Raw genomic sequence first — 23,202 nt, 5'->3', positions numbered from 1 at the left:
AAACAGAGCCATGAAATTGGGCCCAGGACTTGAACCCACACTCTGCAAATCAGAAATTTCAGAGCATGAGTCCAGTGCATTTTAAAAACCAGTGCCATGCATATTGCAGGCTGGTGTAGTCCATCATTCATTCACATCCATTTGAAAAGTCTGAGACAGGCGGGTTAAACAAACAAAAAATCACTAAAAAATTGATTAAACGCAATCAAATTCACTGTACCCAGTGAAACCATATGTTCATCACACTGGTGTTCATCATAATGTCTCTTACCAGGGTAAGTTCCTAACAATAACTGACGGGCTGAGTGATGTCTCCTTGAGCTTACTGATGCCATGTGAAGTATACCTGAATGTAGCTACAGAGCGACTTCCATCTGAAACAAGAATACAAGACAAAAACATAAGCATGTCGAGTAGTATAAGAGAAAGCGGCAACGCCGTATTTGACAAGTCATTTTTTTTTTCATTTTGGGTTGAAAAAGATAACATTACTAGAGCGGAATTCAAACCAACAACCTCAGGATTAACATGCCAGCACTCTGAGCTACCCAACCCTATGTTGGCAGTCTCCCTATTTTGTCAATATCTTTGTTTGTCACTATCTTTGGGGGTGCCAGTCAGAAGCCGACCATACAACCGTTAACTGCCGTGTAGCAACTTGTGAAGCGGCAGCCAGGGAATCACCTTTCAGGCACTTGACAGGTTTGGTAATTGTAAAAGACCACTACTCTCACTTGGTGTATCCCAACATGCATGAAATAAAAACCTGTGAACATTCGGGCTCAATTGGTCATCAAAGCTGAATAATGAATGATAAAAACACCCATGGTCTAAAAATTTGTGTTCTTTCAGATGCACAATAAAAGACTTCGGCTGAAGTATTTTATTATTTGAGTGAGAAATTACCTTTTTTTTTTTTTAAACTACATGACTTCAGAGGGAGCCGTTCCTCACACTGTTTTATACTATCAACAGCTCTCCATTACTTGTTACCAAGTACATGTACATGTAAGTTTTTATGCTAATTATTGTTTTGAGTAATTACCAATAATGTCCTGTCCATATAAGGGGATTGTTCAAGCCCAAATCACTAAAAATAAGTCTACGTACCTTCTTCAGCATTTTCTTCATGTTCAGTCTGTTTCCCTTCTCCCTCCATAGCGACATCTCCGTTGACAGTGACTTGGTCCTCAGCGTCCTTCTTGCCCTCCTCATGGTTTCCACTGTCTGCCTTATTGACATCGGAACCTTGGACCTCAGGGACTAATGAGTCATCCGGTGCTGAAAGATATAAACAACAAACATGGTAAACAACCATGTCAACAAACATGTAAACAACCATGTCAACACCAGTTGGCATTCATAACAGGCAGGGCTGTATGCTTCGTTTTTGAAATGGCAAGGGCACCAAGGCATTTTCTCTTTAGCAAAGGGCACCCTATGAGGAAATTGTAAATTTCTACTTGTGCATTTCAAGGGCACCAAGGCAATGGCAAGGGGCAACGGAGGCAATCGCCTCCGTTGCCTCCGTGAAGTATCAGGCCTGAACAGGCATCCATAGCAGGCCTGATAGTGTAAGGGGGGCAATAGAAGCAATTACCTCCAGACCCCTGGTCATTGCCTTGGTGCCCTTTGAAAAATCCCAGTAGAAATGAACTTTATCATACATTGTACATGTAGAGGGGCCCTTTGAATGCGGATCAACTTCCTTGCTAAGCTTGCCCTTACAACAACAGTATAATGTCCCTTCATTTCTCCAGAAGGGGATGGAAAACTCTTCTTAGGAAATAAAGAAAATGCTTGCACACAAAATTAAATTAATCATACTTGAATTGTAATAATGTGTACATTGTTGTGCCACATGTACATGTACACACAGTTTTATCCATCAAGGTTTAATGTTACACGCTATGTATCAATTAATTAACAAAATGTTGTTGAATTGAATTAATTTTTTATTGACACTTAAGTTTGCTATTTGCACAGTGTGCAACTTGTTAAACATGTATTCATGTGCATGATGTACATGTACATGTACTTTTGCATAAAGATTACCACATGTACCACGCCCCAACCCTACCACACAGAACCAGAAAGAAAAACAAAACCTTGTAATTGAAATAAATGTGTTGATAGTAAACACATCTCCTGAAAATCTGCTCCACTTCACTTGATTCTTTTTATGAGAACAAAAATCACAAATATCAGAGGACTGCTGAGGCAGTGAGCCATGTGTGCATGAGCACAATACAAAAATGGCCATGGAACTGGGACAACTACAACGTATAGTACAAGGTCTTGTTTTGTTCTTGGCTGGTGTTCATACTATTGTTGTTTGACTTGAACTATTTTTACACAAAATGTAGGAGTTGTCTACATTGTTACAGTAGACAACTAGATGTACATGTACCGTATGTCAACACTGCTGTGCCCACTTTTACGTTGCTGGTGACCACAGAATAAATACATGCTTACGATCCCTGTAAGGTACGTGGTTCTATTGGCAGTAAGCACAGATTTCTGTGGTTAATAGCAGCGTCATGAAATTGGGCCAATGTTATGAGATATTTGTTTATTACTCAAGTTTTTAATTGACTTGTGCTCAACCCTTTAACGCAGCAAATGGACAAATTCCAACACGACACAATATGGTTGTTTATAATCAGCGGATATTTTGTTGACATTGAATGTATATTTATTTAACAAGTTCAATTTCCTTTCTCTGTACTGTTACACCCCATGTCGACTTGAGCCCCTTCCACACGAGAGCAATTTAGCAAGGGTCTCTTGCTAAATTGTAACATGGTTGTAAAACTTTACAACAAAATGTACCTCGTGTGAAAGAACAACAATTTTAAGAGTGTCCAGGGTCAAATCTTGTCCAATATTGCTACATTTTGTTGGAGGTCTGGACCTCCGACAAAATTCTACACTAGCGGAGGTTTTGACCAAGGACGTGCACTACATCATGTGAAGGGAACATTTGTCTACTGACCGGCGTCCAATCAATGTACATGACGTATCTAGTACTACTCTTGTAGAATGTACCATACTTTGTCTCTGGATGTTTGAGGTTACAATAACATCCCAAGACAACATCAATCGTTTTAAAGGGCCCCAATTATTGTAAATGGCACATACATCTGTATAAATGTACATGTATGATACTTTGATGCTTAAGGGATTAGATACCTTTTGTAGATCAAGTTTTTGGCAATGACATGAATCCCTACCTACTAAGAAGTTTCACCTATATTAGTTGTCAAGTTGAAAACAAAAAAATGCTTTCAGTCTCAATGAGAAGAAAATTAACGTTGTGAGTTTGTTATATTCCTTTCTCAAAAACTACGTACACTCCTGACCATATTTTTAGGGAAGCTTTCTACCATCATTATCTTAAAAAAATGTAAGTTTAATGTAAACCTGTGGACATTTGTGTCATACAGAAAGAACCCAGACCCTTTAAAGAAATTTTATTCATGCCCCAATTCTTGTACGTTTGCTTCCACATGAGCAAAGTGAATACAGTATTTTTGGTTTTTAGGACCATTCGATTTATACTTTTTTTATAAATCCTACTAGTACATTATATGAATGTAAATCAAACAAACCCATGAAAATTTCATCTCAAAAGGTGGTAGTGTTTTTGAGATATCACCAAAAACCAGAAGTGTAAGCAGTTACTCAATCTGAGAAACATCTCATGCAGAAATGTCTGGCAGATTAAACCATATTCCTCTGAAGGGAATTATTTCTGAAAATATTATACATTTCATCAACAGCTACAGTGCTTCTTAAAGACACTTGACACTATTGATAATTGTCAAAGACCAGTCGTCTCACTTGGAGTATCTCAACATATACATAAAATATCAAACCTGTGAAAATTTGAGCTCAACTAGTCGACGTTGCGAGCCGATAATAATGAAAGAAAAATCACCCTTGTCACACGAAGTTGTGTGCTTTCAGATGCTTGATTTCGAGACCTCAATCTCTAAATCTGAGGTCTCGAAATCAAACTTGTGGAAAATTCTTTCTCGAAAACTATGTTACTTCAGAGGAAGCCATTTCACACAAGGTTTTGTACTATCAACCTCTCCCCATTACTCATTACCAGGTAAGGTTTATGCTAATAATTATTTGGAGTAATTACCAATAGTGTCCACTGCCGTTAACAAGCAAGTATTGATAGTCATTTTTTTTAGATCCATATGCTCCCCCCCCCCACACACACATAAGTCATGTGTTTACCTTATTCTAAAGCCAACACATCTACACAACACATCATGTACAATGTAGGCCAATATGCATAGCAACAATTATGCATAGCAACAAATTTAAACTGAACTTTTTGTTTGCACTCTGAATGCCAATATTGAGTAGCAAATCATGATTTTTTTTTAGTAGCAACTGAAACATTTTGTGTCGCATTTTACTCTGTTATACAAAGGATATCTATCGCTGATAATCAGATAATAGAATGAAAGTTTTCAGCTACATATTCTATGCATAGCCACCACATTGTCATGATGATATCTGTTCACATTGTATGCTACATGTACTTTTATACAATGTACGGCTGTATTTAGACACTGGCAACACAAGACTCTTCTGTAATACAAATGAGTGGCAAAACAATAGTCGGGGGGGGGGGGGGTAGCTGATTTCCAAATGTGCATCGAAAAATTACTGTACGACTGATCAAAATAGTCATTTTGTGGTAGTGTCAAAAACGTCTTGTCTAGCATACAGACAATGTGACCGTGACGTTCGATGTTTACAAAAGAGCCACCGAGATTGGGCTTCCTGCAGGCACGAGTTGTACACAGCTCAATTGGAAGAAGACATACACAACGACTACAGGGTCTGTTATTTTTTATAACTCTTCAATTAATGTGGAAGTCATGACTAGAAATGTAAAATTTACCACGTATGTACTTTATGTAGATCTTGCCTGCCAGAAAGGTTTTAATTTACAATTTTTAGTATTAATTAGACTTTTGCCTATTGATTGGTCACAATTTGACGCATAATTCAGGCGGATCGACCCCATATGCTAATTTACGCATCATAAGAAGTACCCCGAGGGCCTTCATGTATAGTGCTGGGCGAATAGTGAAATTTTGGTATTCGGATACCGCTGGCCAACTATCCGAAATTAACCGGATATTCAAATAGTTTTTTTCACCGCTAGAGGGCGCTATTAAAAAAAAAAAAAAAAAAAAAAAGATCTTATGGGCGGATTGATATTAGTTTTAGACAGTGTCACTAGGTTCATTCATAAAAATAACCGGATCTAATTTAAAGATAGTTTTGCTGTTTCTTTTGATCGTGATTGACTCTACGTGAAGGAAAACTTTCGTAATCTTTGAACAAATTACGTCAGAAATGTCATTGTTTTAACTCTTCACGGAGGTGAGCATAGTTAGATACATAATTTATGCTGTTTTATGCTGTCTTAATAGAAGTTTCATAAAGATTCAGACAAAATATTCCTATCAGTTGTCGCCCGACGTCCGCGGATATTCGGATATTAAAGAATATCCGGTTACTTGGTTGTAATTACAGAACTATCCGGTTTATAAATAGCTATTCGCGCCCTATGCGGATATCCGTTTAAGATAAAAAGGCATTCACGGTTACGGATAGGAAAACCTATTCGCCATTAACCGGATATTCGAATAATTCGCCCAGGCCTATACATGTACATAATCCATTTAATCCAAGAGCACCAATCTTTCCTTGCCCATATTGTAGCCTAACTCATCCACACCTTGTGGAATTTGTTTTCACCCAGATCATCAGATCCATCTTTCACGATGTTAACACTAGAAACACTAAAAAAATAAGGTCAAGTACACAGTATGTATGTCATAAAAATAAAACTTGAAGTTACATATATGTACATCATATAGACGATGTGACCCATGTTTACATTCAAACTGCCCTCTGTTGACAAAACACTGAATACGTCATGTTTCGCCGGGCAAAAAGACTTGTAGTCATGGTAAGATTGCATACTATATTTTAGCTGGCTGCCAAAACACAAAGGTTTTGCCAGGCGGTATGCGAGCGAAGCATGTTATGGTTTTCGAGTGACGTCAGAGGTCACATCGTCTATAGGATTTCCTTTTATGGTTTTGCAAAACAAGGGTTCAGTACCTGTGTAGTTGGGATCAGTATCACGCCTGAAATGGCGCAGAGGCCAGGGAGGTCAAGGCTCTCTGTTGCCCTGGTCTTGGCATTCGTGCCTCTTTCAAAAGTATCCCAAAGACTTTAAGATTTTACAATTGAAGTGCCCTTTTCATAAAAGGCCTCTGTTGCCCCTGGTCTTGGCATTGGTGCCCCTTTCAAAAGTATCCCAAAGACTAGTGCTGGGCGAATAGTGAAATTTTGTTATTCGGATACCGCTGGCCAACTATCCGAAATTAACCGGATATTTGAATAGTTTTTTTGCCGCTAGAGGGCGCTGTTTAAAAAAAAATTAAAAAAAGTAAAAAAAATATTTTTTTTGCCGCTAGAGGGCGCTGTCGTTTGTGAATGAGATCTTATGGACGGATTGATATAAGTTTTACACAGTGTCACTCGGTTCATTCATAAAAATGACCGGATCTAATTTAAAGATGGCGATTTGCTTTTTCTTTTGATCGTGATTGACTCTACGTGAAGGAAAACTTTTGTAATCTTTGAACAAATTACGTCAGAAATGTCATTGTTTTAACTCTTCACAGAGGTGAGCATAGTTAAATACTTAATATATGCTGTTTTATGCTGTCTTAATAGAAGTTTCATAAGGATTCAGACAAAACATTCATATCAGTTGTCACCCGACGTCCGCGGATATTCGGATATTAAAGAATATCCGGTTACTCGGTTGTAATTACAGAATTATCCGGTTTGTAAATAGGTATTCGCGCCCTATGCGGATATCCGGTTAAGAAGAAAAAGGCATTCGCGGTTACGGATAGGAAAACCTATTCGCTATTAACCGGATATTCGAATAATTCGCCCAGGCCTACCAAAGACTCTAAGATTTTATAATGAAAGTGCCCTTTTCATAATTAAAAATGGCCTTGCCCTTTCAAAGATATAATTCCAGGCCTGACCTAGTCATCTGTGTGCATGAGTTCAATTACCCCATTTTACTTTTTATCACTCCAATCAGTTCACATCACCCAGTAATGGCCTGCATTATCATTGCTCACTGGGGTGGGGTGTGGGGGGGGGTGTGAATGAATCATTCTGTTTCTCTGTGTTCACACTAATCAAATTAATTTACCATTGTCTTTCCTTGAGGGATTGATGCACAACTGGTACGTGAAATGAATGCGATCTTATCATCAGATGGGTTTAGCAATAAAATCAATTCATATTGCAGTATTAGCAAATGCTGTGCCAATGCCAAACTGCACGACATTGTAGGTGCAGATTGTTTTGTATGGTTAATCACGATTGACTTTAACTTTTTCTGTACCAGTTAGCTCAGGGCTTGTCCTTAAAGGAACACGTTGCCTTGGATAGGGCAAGTTGGTCTATAAAAAAGTGTTTGTAACCGTTTGTTATGAATTGATGGTTAGAAAGATGTTTTAAAGGTAGAATACAATGGTCCACACAAATACGCCTCGAAAATGCGTGGTTTTTCATTTACTCTGCGAACTAACACGGTCAGCCATTTTATGGAGTCAAAAATTTGGACTACCATGTGGACTACGTTTGTAGTAAAAAATGTGCAACGTACATGTACACATCCTGTAATTTTGCAGTGGTCTTTTCCTTTTACACATACCAGTAGTACATTATAGGAGAGGGGAATTTCCCCATACTATACAATCCATACCAAGGCTAATTAGTCAGTGTACAACATGATATACATGTTCATGTACAAATAAATCTAAGTTAAAATTTTTGTTCTGGTTAAAATTAAAAAAAGTATCAAAAACTTGAAGCCAATGCAACAATGTTGCTTTACTTGTTTGCCCAATGCAAAAAAGTGCTGACTACTTTCCACAGTCCATAATCCAAAGTATCTAAACATGCCCCATGAGCCATCTTAAACCTTCCTTCCATCCAGACGTGCAAAAAAAGACTACACGTACAAGTAGATGCCTACAGTACCAGTACATGTACATGGGGATGTATGTTGTAAACGTGTGTGTAGGGGTTAATGTCCCATCCGAGTACTGACCGCGGTCAATGGTGTAGGTACAGTATCTATGAATGTGCCCCAGTCTAGACAACCAGCCAACCGTGCCATCACAAGCATGACCATGTAGAAATAGTGTATGCGGGTGTACCACTGCAGGTTCAGGTACTAACTGACCATGAAGATTCTCGGTCAGAATTTGGGCTGCAATAATGTGAAACGTACACTGGACGCCATTTCAGCAAGCAACTCTTAAGGTGCAACAACAGGGCACAATTTCATGGCTCTGCTTACCGTAAGCAAAGAATCTGCGCTGTTGGAATCAGGAAATTTTATTTTATGTGATCAGGGAATTTTTTGCTGGTGCGCATGCCATACATGCAGAATTTTGCGTTATAAAAGCTGAGCCATTAAATTGGACCCAGATCATTGCAGACATGAATCAATCATGTATAACAAAACATGTTTTCCTTTGCTATTTTGCCATGTTTACTGCCAAGAACCCTCCAAACTTGAATAGTCCTACATGTTTGTACAGTACATTAGTACATGTACTGATAATTAGAGGATGCTTCACAGCATCATCCAAGCTAATCGTTCTTGCAAGTTTGTCCAAATGAGGCAAGGTTGTGTCACGGCAGACAAAGTTGGTGTCAAAACGGAATGTACACTTTGTTGAAAAGTTTTTAAAACTATAGTGTCGGGTGGATGAGTTTCTATGTCTTTTTTGTATTAACTTTGAAAACAAATTTCAAATTCATGACAAGAATATTGTACATTGCGTGCAGGCCTGTATGCTTCATTCTTGAAAGGTCAAGGGCACCAAGGTGTTTTTTTTTTCTTGGTAAAGGGCACCCTAAGAGTAAATTTTGAATTTCTACCTGAGCATTTCAAGGGCACCAAGGCAATGACCAGGGGGCATGGAGCCAATCGCCTTCATTGCCTCCGTGAAGTATCAGGCATTCTGTGTGAGTCTATAAAACAAATCTTCTATTGAATGCACTGTCAGTGAAATCTGGCTTTAGTTAGCCTAAAGTCCAGATTTCACCTCATGATTAGATTCTTTGACTACACGGTATGCACCAAACGTTTGTATTAACGTACTTTACAAATTTCTTGGAATTGAATACTTGAAGTATTGGTTTCAGTTGTGGAGATAATGCTCACCATGGTATTATGTTTGACAGTTCAGATGGGTTATGGGTAACAAAATAAAAAACAGGGTAAGATACATTAAGAGAACTTAAACTTTCGACATATGATGTATGGGGACAAAAAATAAAAATTCCCTAAAGACAAGAAAATAACATTGATATTTGATAATAGCTTTTTGTTTGGGAGGGGGGTTTGTTTGTTTTTATAATGTGTTTTTCAATGTGTTTTTCAATGCAAATTTGCCCTAAACAAGGCTAAAGCAACTCTAGGTAAGGGGCAACAAGAACAACATATACATGTACATATTTAAGATGAAAATAATTCATGGAAGCTGAAGGTAGGAACTGATATTTCTCTTGAAAAGGTCTACATTTTAGGATGGAGGGAAACATGCACCAGGCAAGGAGTTCTAAAGAGTTGCAGCGCATGGAATTAATCGAGTGAGAGAAGCCGAAAGCCTAGTTTCACACATGAACATCCCGACTGGAGGAGCCAGGTCAGGCTACTTGGTGGGACATCATAAAAATGTCTGTGAAAAAGACATAGGCTGGCTACATAAATGTATGGTGGAAAGAGGTCTAGGCCAGCTGTAACTCTTCACCAACAAAATCACCAATAAAGGCCCGGTCCCACTGCAGCGATAACGAGAACGATAACGATAACGACGCCAAGAGAACGCATTATATTGGTTGAATGAGCGTGTGCGTATTCTGCGTGGAGCAATTCAACCAATAGAACGCGTTCTCTTTGTGTCAAGACTCAAGATCGTTATCGTTCTCGTTATCGCTGCAGTGGGACTGGGCCTTAACGCTTTTTCTGCACTCAAACTTAAAGATAGTTTATGACAGATATTATAATCATGCCGTTCTAATAATTGACCAAATGATTGTTTTTTATATAATTTACATTAACAAACAGTTTCACCAATGAGTTGACTGGAGCTGATAAGTTTTATTGTCCATAGACCTTCACAAATTACCATTCTTAAATCTTATGCAGAGATCATATTTGCAAGTAAAGTTCTAATTTCTCACTTCTATGAATCTTCACTTGATCTTACTCATTTTCCTTAACCATCTTTCATGTGTTTATCATGATCCTCTATTGGTTTTGTGTTGCTGTCCATGGCATAGGGCAAGGTGCAAAATCAAAGCTTCTCCATTTTCCAACCCAGGCCTGTCTGCTTCGTTTTTGAAGGGGGCAAGCAAGGGCACCGAGGGGCATTGTCTCCTTGGTAAAAGGGCACCCTATGACTATAAGGAAATTTAAATTTCTACCTACACAACTATTTACTCACACACAGTTTATGAAATTGCTACATCTTTTTACATGTTTTGTTGAAATGAATGATGCCAAATTCAACTGCTGTTCACTTGCAATCATCATGTAAACAAAAAATGTGTTGTTTATAAATAATAAAATTTGTTTCTATTTTAAGTCAATTTTGTTCATCATGATTATTTATAATAGTATGAGTGAAAAAAAGTAACTACTCCTTGTCGTAATGTAGGTATGAGCATGGAGGAAGGAAGAGAAGGAGTTTGAACGGCCCCCCAAACCACAGAGTAACAAAACTCTGACATGCCCCTGTCTGACCAGTGGGAAAAGATAGGAGACCTCCTGCAGAATGGCCGATTAACGAGCGTGATTTTTAGATCTCTTTGTACAGAACGTGCAGAACCGCCACTCTGCATTGCCTGCGTGCAAAGATGAATCATACGACTTACGACTCCATAGTTGCGGTAAGAACCAAGTGCGCACGCGCAGACTCACAGACGCCAGGTCGCCCAGTGTTTGTATGAAGGTATGTGGGTGAATACGAGGTGTCGTTATACAACCGCGGTACAACGGGATCAGCCTTTGAAGTCCATTCGTTCGAACTCCTTCTATTTCCTTCCTCCATGGTATGAGGTTCGTTTCGCTATCATCTCCCCGTTGAGTCGATAGCAAAACAAACCACATACCTACCTACATGTAGGACTAGGACTCAGTCTCAGGAGAAAGCGTTAGCAATAATGGACATATTAATTAAGTCATTTAATTTGAGTGTCATATTTATTTGCCTTGAATTGAATTGAAGTTGTAACTTGTGTAAGAAAGTTGTATTGTTGTAGTTTTTGACTTGACTCGAGGAATGAGGGAGTAACTGTGTATTCAAAATCAAATTTTGAAACTCAAATGGGAAAAGTTTTTGTATGGCGCCACCACTTTTTCATTCTATAAATATGAAATATATTATAGTAGGCCTATCTAATTTACCTCAATGAGATATCCCTTTTTGTAAAAATGAGTGAAAAAGTGGTGGCGCCATACGGAAAGTTATCCCTCGAAAGCTGCTTATCTATATCATTTCAGTACATACATGTTGACATGGAATAATGTATCTTTATTTTTTAATTAATGATAAAATGAACTGACAAAACAATTATGCTAAAAGTTTAAAAAAATTATTAGGGAGGCCTAGGCCTAGCCCCCTCCTCATATCTTTCCTATTAGCTCTTTTCTTTGCACAAGAAACGGTCACTAAATTTGTGGTTTTTAATGGACTTTATAAAGCCTCACCCTCCTGCGTTTCCATCTCCTCTGGCTCACTTTGCGGTCGTTCTTGTTCCTCACAGTGATTCATATTGTTGATCGGACTCTTGTTGTTCGACCTCCTTAACAATTTCCGCTCGGACTTGTCCGCGACCGATCCCCGTTCACTGCCGGGCGACGAGGGAGTTTTCCGGGACGCTGGAGGCACCTTGACGTGCTTACTCGCGATGCGCCCAATCTCGGCGGTCTTAACCCCTCCGTTAAGGGGCACTCATTAAGAAACTAAGTCCAGTAATTGTCTATGTACAACAAGAAATCACAGCTACCCGGAAAACAGTGAAATACATGCACTGTTTCATGCTTTCTCGATAACACTGTCTAAAAAACATAAATCCCGAGTAACATGGCCGCCATACATTGAAATGTGTGCATTATGGGTAGGCCGACTTATGGAGACCTGGAAATGCCATGTAATTATAATAATAGCTTCACGATTTAATGTCAAAGCACTTTTGTAAAAGTTTTCCGCTTGAGAGGGTTTTGAAAAACAATGATAGCTTAATTGACATGAATAGTTATTTTACAAATGTACATAAATTTTTGGGGATAATGAAAGCCTTTATGTGACATGTTGTGATGTTGTCTTTTCTTTTGCTAAGGTTAGATTCTCCATGACATTGAGGGCGCTATTTTGTTTGCTCTAGAGATGTTGACGACGACTCGGAGAGAAAAGTTCATGTTTGTTTTTGTTGTCATTTTATAGCCTTCGAGAAAGACTCTGCAAGGGTTGAAACATCAGGCCATTAACTATTTTTTTTGCAGAAAATAATATAACTAATATTTCTGTATTCAGCAAGTTTTTGCTTACAAACTTTTCCATGAGAAACTTGACTTAGACTTAGACGATCTGACATCAACTTCGAGCTAGGTGAGGTATAGGACTATAGTCAAGACAGTCATTGTTTAAAAAAAATATATGTTTGAAGCAAACTGTTTGTGTATGTGGTTTCTGTGCAGGTAGGTATGTTATGAGGAGACTCTGACCCCCCCCCCCCCCCCCCCCCCCAATGGCGAACTGTGTACAAACGGCTTCTTCTGATAGCGCTCTCTTTTGAATCCTCCTTAGAGACAAAACCTTTCGCTGACACAGGTCCAGACTTGATTGACATTAATCAAAATAATTTATAACATTAGTGGTCTTAAAACACTTGTTATTTTCTTGAGGTGTGAAATTTATCCAGTACTTTTTGGCTTAACTTTAACTTCAAGTCACAGCTTCAAGTGATAAATAGTGACGCTTTTGTGTGAATGATCAGCCTATGGTCATCTGGTTAAATACACCATTGGGCACCTCCATTGACTAACTTAAAAAGCGATATTTCCAAAAGAAAAAGAAAACAAAACTCACATGTTTACAGATAATTAATTACTGTTTACCCAACCTCACCACCCTTGATGTTGTCCTTTGTGTTTCCATTCTCTTGCTTGTGGTCAAGCCAGTCCCTTCCCTTCAACCCCCCCCCCCCTTTTTTGTCCCCCTATTCATTGTTTACCCCCCTGCTTTTTTATGTATGCTTTCTAACCCCATTCATGTATTTCCACTTCACTGCTTATGTTTCACTTAGTTACATGTTCATGTTTGTTGTGTTGTCATTTAGCCTTCGAGAAAGACTCTGCTAGGATCGAAACGTCAGGCCATTAACTATTTTTTGCATGTTTACAGATATTAATGCAACCATATATTTATGTCTCTTCTCGGGCACCGTAGGTCAACTAGCCTTAAAGACGGCGTAGTTCTAAATTCACCAAGTTGAATGAGGAATCAGCCTCGTCGTACTATTAACCCCACTTGATGACGTCATCAAACCAGAATTGCAGCTTCAAACAGAGTGAATTTAGCATCCTAGACAAAACACACCCTCCTGTGTTCAATTTGTTTCCCTTTCTGGAAAGCTGTAATTTATATAAAGTTATACATTTCACAACGCTCAAAAAACTTTGTTTTTAACAATAAACTTACTTAAAAATTGTCGAAATGATACTAAATTAGAATTTGGCGAGGAACAGATGTGCAAAACACTGTGCGCATGCGCATATTATTCTTCCCACAAACCATTGCGAGTTCACTGCGACATAGACATTCGACGTTTATTCAGGGCGTATTAATTTATTCTGTCCAAATATTTCGTAATGTTTTAGGGCCCAAAGTACCATTTTTAGTGTCAATTTGGGACAATCTACCTCTTAGTTACTATCATGACCGAGCAGAAAGAGAGAGGTGAAGATTCAGGGGGCGAACTTTGGACGTCAAGTTGGGAGCAACAATGTCTGGACGAGTTGGACAGCGAACCCAACTTGGACGATCGGCTTCCTCAAGAACGCCAGTTTGCAGTTGATAAACTGTGGTACAGTTTTCAGACTTGCGCAAGTGCTGTGACACATCTGTATAAACTTGGTGAGAATTATGGAATGGAAAAGGAGATTGTACTTGCAATATTACATGCTTTAAACTGTACAGAATGATAGTTGTTTGAAAAAATAAACATGGTGATAAAAAGTAAACAGATTGCCAGTTGAATAATAAATGAGGTCACTGCTTACCAAAAGTGTTTACGAATTACTGTTGGCTATGTCTATTGTCCTTAAATTTAATGACTATGTTTTGCTTTAAAATGAAGAAAATACTTTGTTAATGTTAGTTGATTTTTATCAACAGTGTGTACGTGTAACTTTTTAATGTAACCAGTTATAAATTGCTGACGACATTGTTTTGTTTAGTTTTGTCTAAAAAATTTAAAGGCTAAAATGCTAAATCATTCATTTTCTAATTAATTGATTCATGCTCAAGAGTTGCACACCAGACAAGAGAATTACTCTTTCAAGGTTGAGGGAGAGCCTCTCTTATTCTTGCTGATTATTATTATATTCCCTGGGCTTTCGCTTAATTTGTAACATTCTGGAATGTGAATGTGATGACAAACAAATTGTCGCACTCGGCTCTGAATAATAAAGCAAAATTCTGTTCAGAACAAAGAACTGATATGGACTTCTCATTAATTTAGTATAAGTTTCGATAATCTTTATTCTTTATAAAATTATCCTATTCGACCATTGAGAAGATGGGAGGATACGATTATTGCAACTGCAGTTTATTATAGCCTTGAATAGGTTGTTTACAATGCAAAGCCAATGCAGATTCTTAAAGGTAAATCTTCATTTTATGACTAGTGTTTAGTTCATAAAAGATCAAGGAAAGCATGGTCCTACAATTACATGTAGTTGTATTTGGCGAGTCGTTAAAATCATTCCAATGTTTGTTTCTTTACAGAGCGCTTGACTGGTCAATCCAATGCCCTTCCTCTCTGGCTTGCATTTCAGAATGCCGCTAGTTCAGTAACAAAAATGTACAAAGGTAACGTTCAGATGAGCACTTTCACAGCTTTTCTTCAAGCGTTTCATTTATTTACTTCATAGGTTTGAAGTTTCTTAGTTTCTTTGTTGACATTGCGAACTTGCAATGAGTAGTTATGAAAAAAGATAGATCAAAGAAAACAATAAATATATTTTGGGTGATTTCCGCAGAAGACAAAGCAATATCTTTGGATGTATCCAGCATAATCTACACACTTTCCATGTTGGTTCATTCAGCAGAGTGCGTGTAAAATCCCTGGGAAGTAAAGAAAGAGCGGGGATTGTCCATAAATGTTTCATGGACAAGCCAAAATGACAACTGTAACCTTGTCCAAAAACTTCTTCTTTGGTCGAACCTTAGAAATGTTTCTTTTTAGCATTTTTATTTCCTATGGGGCTTGAACGTGAAATAATCTAAACAATTAACGGTTTACTTTTCAAGAGCGTGTTTTCATGTCTGACGACAGAATAGTCCTTTGGTGTTTTAACTTGCCATGTCATGGGTTTGCTGACCTCTGTTAAAAGTGGAGCCTCATGAGGCATTAAAGCTCAATAACTAGCTGTAACCATGTTCCCACTTTATTCCTGCCATTTTCAGACAGCTTAGAAGCACACAGGGGTTCGATAGAGCTCGGTACTCAGATCGGTTACCAGCGACGTACAAGAGACATAGTGGGCTGGGTCAAAAAAAGAAGACGCTTCATCAAACGGGAGGATCTCTTAGCGTTTCTTTGTGGTAAAGCACCCCCTCCTCGTATTCGTCCAAGTCAGATGGGTCGAAGTTCAGCAGAGAGGTCATCTCCGAGGTCACACACACAGTCCCATGATGTGGTGGGACATTCTGTAGAAACTACTGATGATTTACAGCCATTCAGGGAGGCTTTAGCATTACAAGGTGAGTTGAGGGGCATCTTCCTCCCAAAAAATTTCTGGTGTTGCTCGAGTTTGATGAAGTTGGTACTGCGCAGCCAAACGGCCATGCATCACAAAATAATAGTTATTTGCCCGATTAAGATCCCATGTAAAGTAAGTTGACTTGAACGGTTCTTTGTCCAACTGAAGGCAAACACAGTAGGTTTTTGGAGGGATGGGAATGTAAACATGCCCAAGATTGACCTTCTCTTTTAATCCTTGGAAACCATAATTTCTGTCACATTGTGCACAAAAAAGAAAGTGCTACATTCCTCTCTGACCATGTTGATGTACTCTTGAATAACAAAAACAGTCGTTCAAAAAATGCTCTTGCAAAGTTTTAACTTCTTGTGTTTGGATTGTTTTTTTGTTACAGGTTTAAACGGAGCGATGGCCAACGTTGGTGTGTCCCAGTCTCCACCACATCACTCTCATTCACGTCGCCGCCACGGAAACGTACTAGATCTCTTCCCGGATGAACTCTTTGCCCATCCAGATTCCCGTAAGAGAAACACTTCACCTAACGATGTTCACATGGACTCCCCTTCACATAAACGTAACAGGCTACTATGAAAAGAAGAAACAGACTGGCCGCTGTAGGTGTACTATACTACCATCAAAAGAAAATTTAAAAAAAATATTTAAAAAATAACACACACATGAAAAAAAAAAAAAAAAAATGAACAAAGTAAAAAAGCAGTGGTTTAAAATTGTTATAGAACACTTGAACGGTGGAGCTTAGGAATGTTAAACATTTCAGACTGGAGATGTGCGACAAATCAAGACTGCTTTGGAGCTGTTACAACCTCAACAATGAGAGAAGAGGAATGAGGGTTCTTAAATTGTCTTCGGACTACCTCTCATCCGTTCATATTGTATTGAATGAACTCCAGTGAAGTGTAGACATTGTTGAACACATCTTTCTCTCTGGTCATGGTAAGTCAGTTTTTCAACTGTCTTTACGCGTCTGAGCAGATGACAAGAACTAAAACTCTAAGTACGATGAAAGATGAGAGAGTGTTACAGGCTGAGTCTTCTTCTTAACACTTTTATTTAGAGTAGATCTTAACAATTATATCTTGGTTGAAGGACCAGTTCCGTCATTCATAACATGTTGCAAGAGATTGTATTTACAGTTTGCAGTGTACTGTAGTCTTTCTGAGTGTTGATGTGAACAAGACGTTTTTTTCGAGACGCTCAAAATGTCTGGTGTCTTGTCCCAACTGCAATCAAAAGCCACTTGTTATAAGTTTGACTGGACTTGTCCTAGTGCTCATTAACAGTTCACGATATCATGATAACGTTTTCTCTTCGTAACTATTCTAAGTTATCATTGACAGGTTTTCTCATGACCAATCAGATAAAAAAATCTTAAGCAGTGCGTTTGATCTTAGTTGCTAGACAAAAGTGTGATGTCACCATACAAATCACGATGGTGATACTAAACAGCTTGTCTTAAGATGAATCATAGTGGTATGTGAAATCAAGCCCCCTGCAGTGTTTCCCTGGCTAATGAGGTCAATACAAACTGAGGATTGGAGAAAAACTTGCACAGTGTTGCAACATGCCAAAAAATCAGCACTCACACAAATGCATGATGATTTCCATCAATAAAACCAAATTGTAGTTCTTTATACACAGAGGGCAATGGAAACGCTAAAAAATGACATAAAATGAAACATTTTGAGTTGTATTCCCTCTTTATGGCAAATCTTCATTGCAAGATGGTGATATTGGCAACAAAATTACGCAAGGTGGTCACTGACAGGGTGAGCCAGCTGAGCGCATTGGAATGGGCAGGGGAATTAATTGATCCTTAGGATTGTAGCTTTCACTACATACTCGGGCCTGATGCTTCATTCTTGAAAGGGCACCAAAGTGTTTTCTCTTTCAAAGAGGAAACCTCCAAGAGGAAATTGTGAATTTCTATTGGAATGTTTCAAGGGTCACTAAGGCAACGACCAGGGGCAACGGAGGTAATCGCCCGTGTTGCCTCCACTAAGCATCTGGCCTGAACACTAATATTCAAGTGGAAATGTATTTGAGTAAAAGACTAAATTCCCCAGTTCATGTGACACAAGTAGCTGTCAATGTTGATCCCCCCTACACTACGCCATCAGTTATCCCCAAATGGGACCACATATTAAGTGTAGGTTGGAACAGAATCGGACTCTGGTTAAAAAACCAATATGGGCACTGCATGACAAAGGTATAATTTAGACGTAGAGAGTAATGTACAAGTACATGTGTAGTATTTAATAGTAATTTATTCACCCTTTGCCTGGCTGTCATTCCAGTTTGGATGAGAATACTGGCAGTTTCATATTATTTCATTTTCTTCTGTTGATCTACCTATCCAATATGGTGCCCATGGCTCGTGGACTTCATTTTTATACTAAATTCTCCGAGCTACATGTAGTCTTTTCATGTTCACTGCTAAGAAATGTCCAAAGATCGAGTATAAGGTTAATAGCAACTTAAAAATGTAATCAGTATTTTAATGGAGGTGAAAGTTGCTATTAAGTGTACTGTAACAATGCTGGTGATAAATTTGTGTGGGGTACATGTACATGGACTGTCTCGTTGTTTAATATTCTCTCTCACCAAAACAAATGTCAGCCATTTTATATCTATGGATAGTAAACACATGTCGAGTAGGCACTGTTCCTACTTCTAATGTACAATTAATATACAGACAACATAGGAAGAGGCGTGACCAAACATGACACAATAAACACATCAGTCTTTGAAAGTGCCATAATTCATTTTGCAGAGGGCACTTAGTCAATGGGAAACTTTTGAAGGGGCACAAAGGCCTCCTTGGCCTGCGTGTAGATTTAGGCCTTACACATAATAATAATAACTAAAACTTATAAAGCGCCATCTATCTAAGACTGAACTTATTTCAATGTGCACATGTACCGACTTCTTGCACAGGCAGAGCATCACAACCTCAAACAGCGCCCTAGTTGAGATCAAAGAAAGACCTTTTATTAACTGAGAGATGTGCGTGTCACGCACACACTGACAATGCTGAACCATACAAGGTGTGTACATATATTATGTACATTAAAGGCAGTGGACACTATTGGTAATTACTCAAAATAATTATTAACATAAAACCTTATTTGGTACGAGGAATGGGGAGAGGTTGATAGTATAAAACATTGTGAGAAATGGCTCCCTCTGAAGTGACGTAGTTTTCGAGAAATAAGTAATTTTTCACGAATTTGATTTCAAGACCTCAGATTAAGATTTTGAGGTCTTGAAATCAAGCATCTGAATGCACACAACTTCGTGTGACAAGGGTGTTTTTTCTTTCATTATTATCTCGCAACTTCGACGACCGATTGAGCTCAAATTTTCACTGGTTTGTTATTTTATGTATATGTTGAGATACACCAAGTGAGAAGACTTGACAACTACCAATAGTGTACAGTGTCTCTAACCATATGGTACACTTGTGAGTGTACAAACTATGAGATGAACATTATCAATGTTTCTTATCAAAGCTGCTTCATGTGTTGGCAAAGATTAACCTAACCTGGTGAGAAGATTAGCACGCTGCTGAAAATTAAATGCTTGGAACATTTTAGGCACACCAACCTACTCACCAAATCTACTCTGCGGTAGTAGAATATAAAGCAAGACAAGTTTTTAAAACAACAAAATCTACCTGGCAAGTAGATACACACATGGTGTTACCGCAAACCAAATATTATTATATAATGTTGTTTTTGTTTTGTACAAAGAAAACTGATCTCACATTTAGCTGCTGCTACACTTTGAAACCATAACAATATTCCTTTAGGAAATATGCAACTAAAAAAAAAAACACAAGAAAATAATGATTTTCTTTTCCAACTCTAAATGGACAGAATATACTGGTCATTGTTTAATTGTAAAATTTTAAGAAGAACAAAGTTCTTAATAAGTGCTCAAGATGAGTTGTCAAGATAATTGAGAAGTAAGTCTACTGGAACTCTGTTAAACTGAGTGTAACACTGTACATAAAACTGCACAGAAATTGCAAGCTTCCTTCAAACAGACAAACAAATCAACAAATATAGAAACACCACATAAAGAACAACATTTGTTCACATGGATATTGGATACATAACCCCATCTTTGAACTCTTTCAGCAGCAAACAAAAATCCACAACATATGCATTTACAGACATTTCATCAAGTAATGTAAGTGTTCTTTAAGAGCACATCTTATATCCAGGGCCCAATTTCATAAAGCCTGTAAGCACAAAAAACTTGCTTAGCACAAAAAAATAAAACTTAATAAATGTAGGGTGTATTAACTGCATGGTGAAAGAAACTGGACTAATTTGAAACCACACAAGTATCAGTGGGTGCGTTCGTTTAGCTTCCCCGTTTTTTTTCTTCCAGGACGAACGTGTGCAGATAATTACCCACGTTCCTCCTGGGAAAAAAAAAATCGCCACACACCGGGGTCGACCCAGGGAAGCTAAACGAACGCACCCAGTGTATTCTGAATTCTTATCTGTAAACTTTGATTCCAGAGGAAACCTAGACTTTAAAAGTCAATTTCAAAATGTGATTTGCTCCGTGTGAAATCGTTGATAATTTATTGTTTCATCTCAAATCACAAACTTGTACAACAACACATTTCAAGATGTGGACTGAACTGTAAATTTTACATAGATTGTAGTTTTCAATAGTGTGAAAAATACAATTTTGTAGCTTCATTTTAAGAAAAGAGTATAAACATCGCCTTTGTCAGAGATAAAGATTAAAAACAAAATCCTTGTGATCATTTTTGGCAATCAGTTTGATTTGTACAGAAATGGTTCTTGTTACCAGCCATGATATTCTTCCTACTTTTATCTGATTCCATTTATATTGCAGTCAGAACATCTGTATGCTAATTACTAAGCCTTAACATTCTATCAAAGCCTAAGCCTACCTAGGTCAGCCCTTGTACTAAGATTTTCCTACTTTATTGTCAAGGGTCAAATTGGGCCTGGGGCCGATTTCACAAAGCAATAAAATTAATCGAAAGACAATTGTCAGTATAACCATAGTGATTTGTTTTGTGATATCACACTTTACTTATTAACTATGATTTATACGCCTCTCTTTATATTTATGCATGACGTCATAATTCTTACCCAAAATGAGGCTATGGGCACACGTCCCCCATCACTTGCAGCATGGCTGCGCCCATCGCCTTGTTTTGAGTTAGCATTATGATGTACCTCATGCATAAATATTAAGAGAGGCGTATACGCTGTTAAGATCAATCTTGGCGCTTTGTGAAACTGGCCCCTGGTGATACTAGATCTTCCACAGAGTTGTGCAATGAGAGAGTTGCGACATAGAGGGACCAGTTCCTGGTGTTCGCTTGTTTACTGGATGCCATTTTTGGTCCAAATGTAGCACAACCCAATGGCTAGTGTAGTGTGGCACCCTGTGTGTGTATATGAGATGTTTTTTTTTTTTTTTTTTTTTTTTTTTTGGGGGGGGGGGGGCGGGGAGAGGACAATCACAAGTTGTCGCAACTCTCTCAATACACTACTCGGAGAGCCCTGATGATATCACAAACCCATCAACTTCCAACTGCATGTTTTGTTAGATATAGTTTAAATGAGAACTCCACCAGTAAACTCACTATGCTGTACATGGGATCAGGCATACACGTACCTCCATAACCAGAGTTTGGATAATTGGATGTTGAGTTGCCATTTTGCTGTTGGATTTTTGTTTGAGTTGAGTAAGGAAGGACTTAGTGTCTCACCCAAGGGAGTTGGGCTGAACAAGACAACTGGCTTTTATTGCTATTACACATGTACATGTAGGCCTATATCTAATTTATTGCTCCTTTTCGTAACATGTATTTTTATAGACTATATTCATATGAGTCAAGTTCCAATGAACAGCCAATTATATCTGTAGCTTTGGCAACAACCTGCAGGTATTTGTCAATTTATTTTGAACTGTAACAATCTTAATGCTGTTTTTTCCCCAAAAAACTTTATGAGCAAAAAAATGATCAAATTTTAAGTTTCATGGTGTGGGTCTGAATAATTATGTTTCACTCTTCCAAACAATATTGTACGTTAATTTTTACTTCTTAAAAATAAAAATTAATAAAAATATTAAATTTTATGTCCCCTATTCAAGTTGTAGCATCTAAGTATACTTATTGTATATTATGAGTTATTTTTTATTTACTATGATTATTTATATAATAATTACAAATAATTTTTGTTTCTAGAGAGCTGCCTAGTTATGGAGTGATGTTTGTCACATTATAGTGTATCTTTCGTGTTTGTATAATGTAATATTATTTGCCATTATATTGTACAAAACATATTGTTTTTGAGATGACATAGTTAACGATGTTTTTACGACAACAAACAAACACAATAAATGAACATAATTAAGATACATGTAATCGGCATTGCACTGGAGTTTTCAAAGTTTTGTTACTGGTGTTACATTAATATTAATGTTACTGTTACATTAAAGGCACTGGAAACTATTGGTAACTACTCAAATAATTGTTAGCATAAAAACTTACTTGGTACATGTGGTAGCAAGCAATGGAGAGCTGTTGATAGTATAAAACATTGTGAGAAACGGCTCCCTCTTGAAGAAAAATAACTTTTGAGAAAGAGGTAATTTCTCACTCAAATAATAAAAGACTTCAGCTGAAGCCTTTTATTAGGTATCTGAAAGCACACATTGTGCAACACGGGTGTTTTTTCTTTCATTTTTCTCTTGCAACTTCGATGACTAGTTGAGCCAAAATGTTCACAGATTGGTTATTTTGTGCATTATGTTGGGATACACCAGGTGAGAATACTTGTCTTTGGCAATGAACAATAAAATGAATTCCTAGTCAAACCAATTCATCCATCCATGCCAGGACCAATAACTAGTGAAAGTTCATAGAGTTGCTTTGGCGCGGTTTTGGGTTTTACCTCAAGTACGATTCATTGTGGATAGAAATTAAAAGTCGATGTAGAACTAAACATTAATTTGTATTTTCCATGTACGCTCAATTAGTTATA

At 37.9% G+C, this 23,202-nt stretch overlaps 2 protein-coding genes across 2 annotated transcripts in view; one reads left to right on the top strand and one right to left on the bottom strand.

The window, feature by feature from the left end:
* Positions 1 to 12,244, bottom strand: part of LOC139943789 (ubiquitin carboxyl-terminal hydrolase 7-like) — a 43,374-nt gene extending 31,130 nt beyond the window's left edge. The window contains exons 1-3 of the mRNA XM_071940599.1: positions 11,861 to 12,244; positions 1,111 to 1,281; positions 272 to 374 (exon numbers count right to left, since the gene is read on the bottom strand). Of these exons, the coding sequence (XP_071796700.1) occupies positions 272 to 374; positions 1,111 to 1,281; positions 11,861 to 11,924 (338 nt within the window). The 5' untranslated portion in view covers positions 11,925 to 12,244. The remainder of the gene's footprint in view (positions 1 to 271; positions 375 to 1,110; positions 1,282 to 11,860) is intronic.
* A 1,716-nt stretch (positions 12,245 to 13,960) lies between these two features.
* On the top strand, positions 13,961 to 21,642 carry LOC139944060 (HUWE1-associated protein modifying stress responses-like). Its single transcript, XM_071941012.1, has 4 exons — positions 13,961 to 14,288; positions 15,162 to 15,245; positions 15,843 to 16,139; positions 16,533 to 21,642. Exons 1-4 carry the CDS (start codon positions 14,090 to 14,092, stop codon positions 16,727 to 16,729), a joined length of 777 nt encoding a protein of 258 aa, XP_071797113.1. The 5' UTR covers positions 13,961 to 14,089; the 3' UTR covers positions 16,730 to 21,642.
* The last annotated feature ends 1,560 nt before the right edge of the window (positions 21,643 to 23,202 follow it).

This window comes from Asterias amurensis, chromosome 11, assembly GCF_032118995.1.
Source record: "Asterias amurensis chromosome 11, ASM3211899v1".
NCBI classification, from domain to species: Eukaryota; Metazoa; Echinodermata; class Asteroidea; order Forcipulatida; family Asteriidae; genus Asterias; species Asterias amurensis.
The sequence above is the reverse complement of the archived record's forward strand: the minus strand, read 5'-3'. Positions and strand labels throughout refer to the sequence as shown.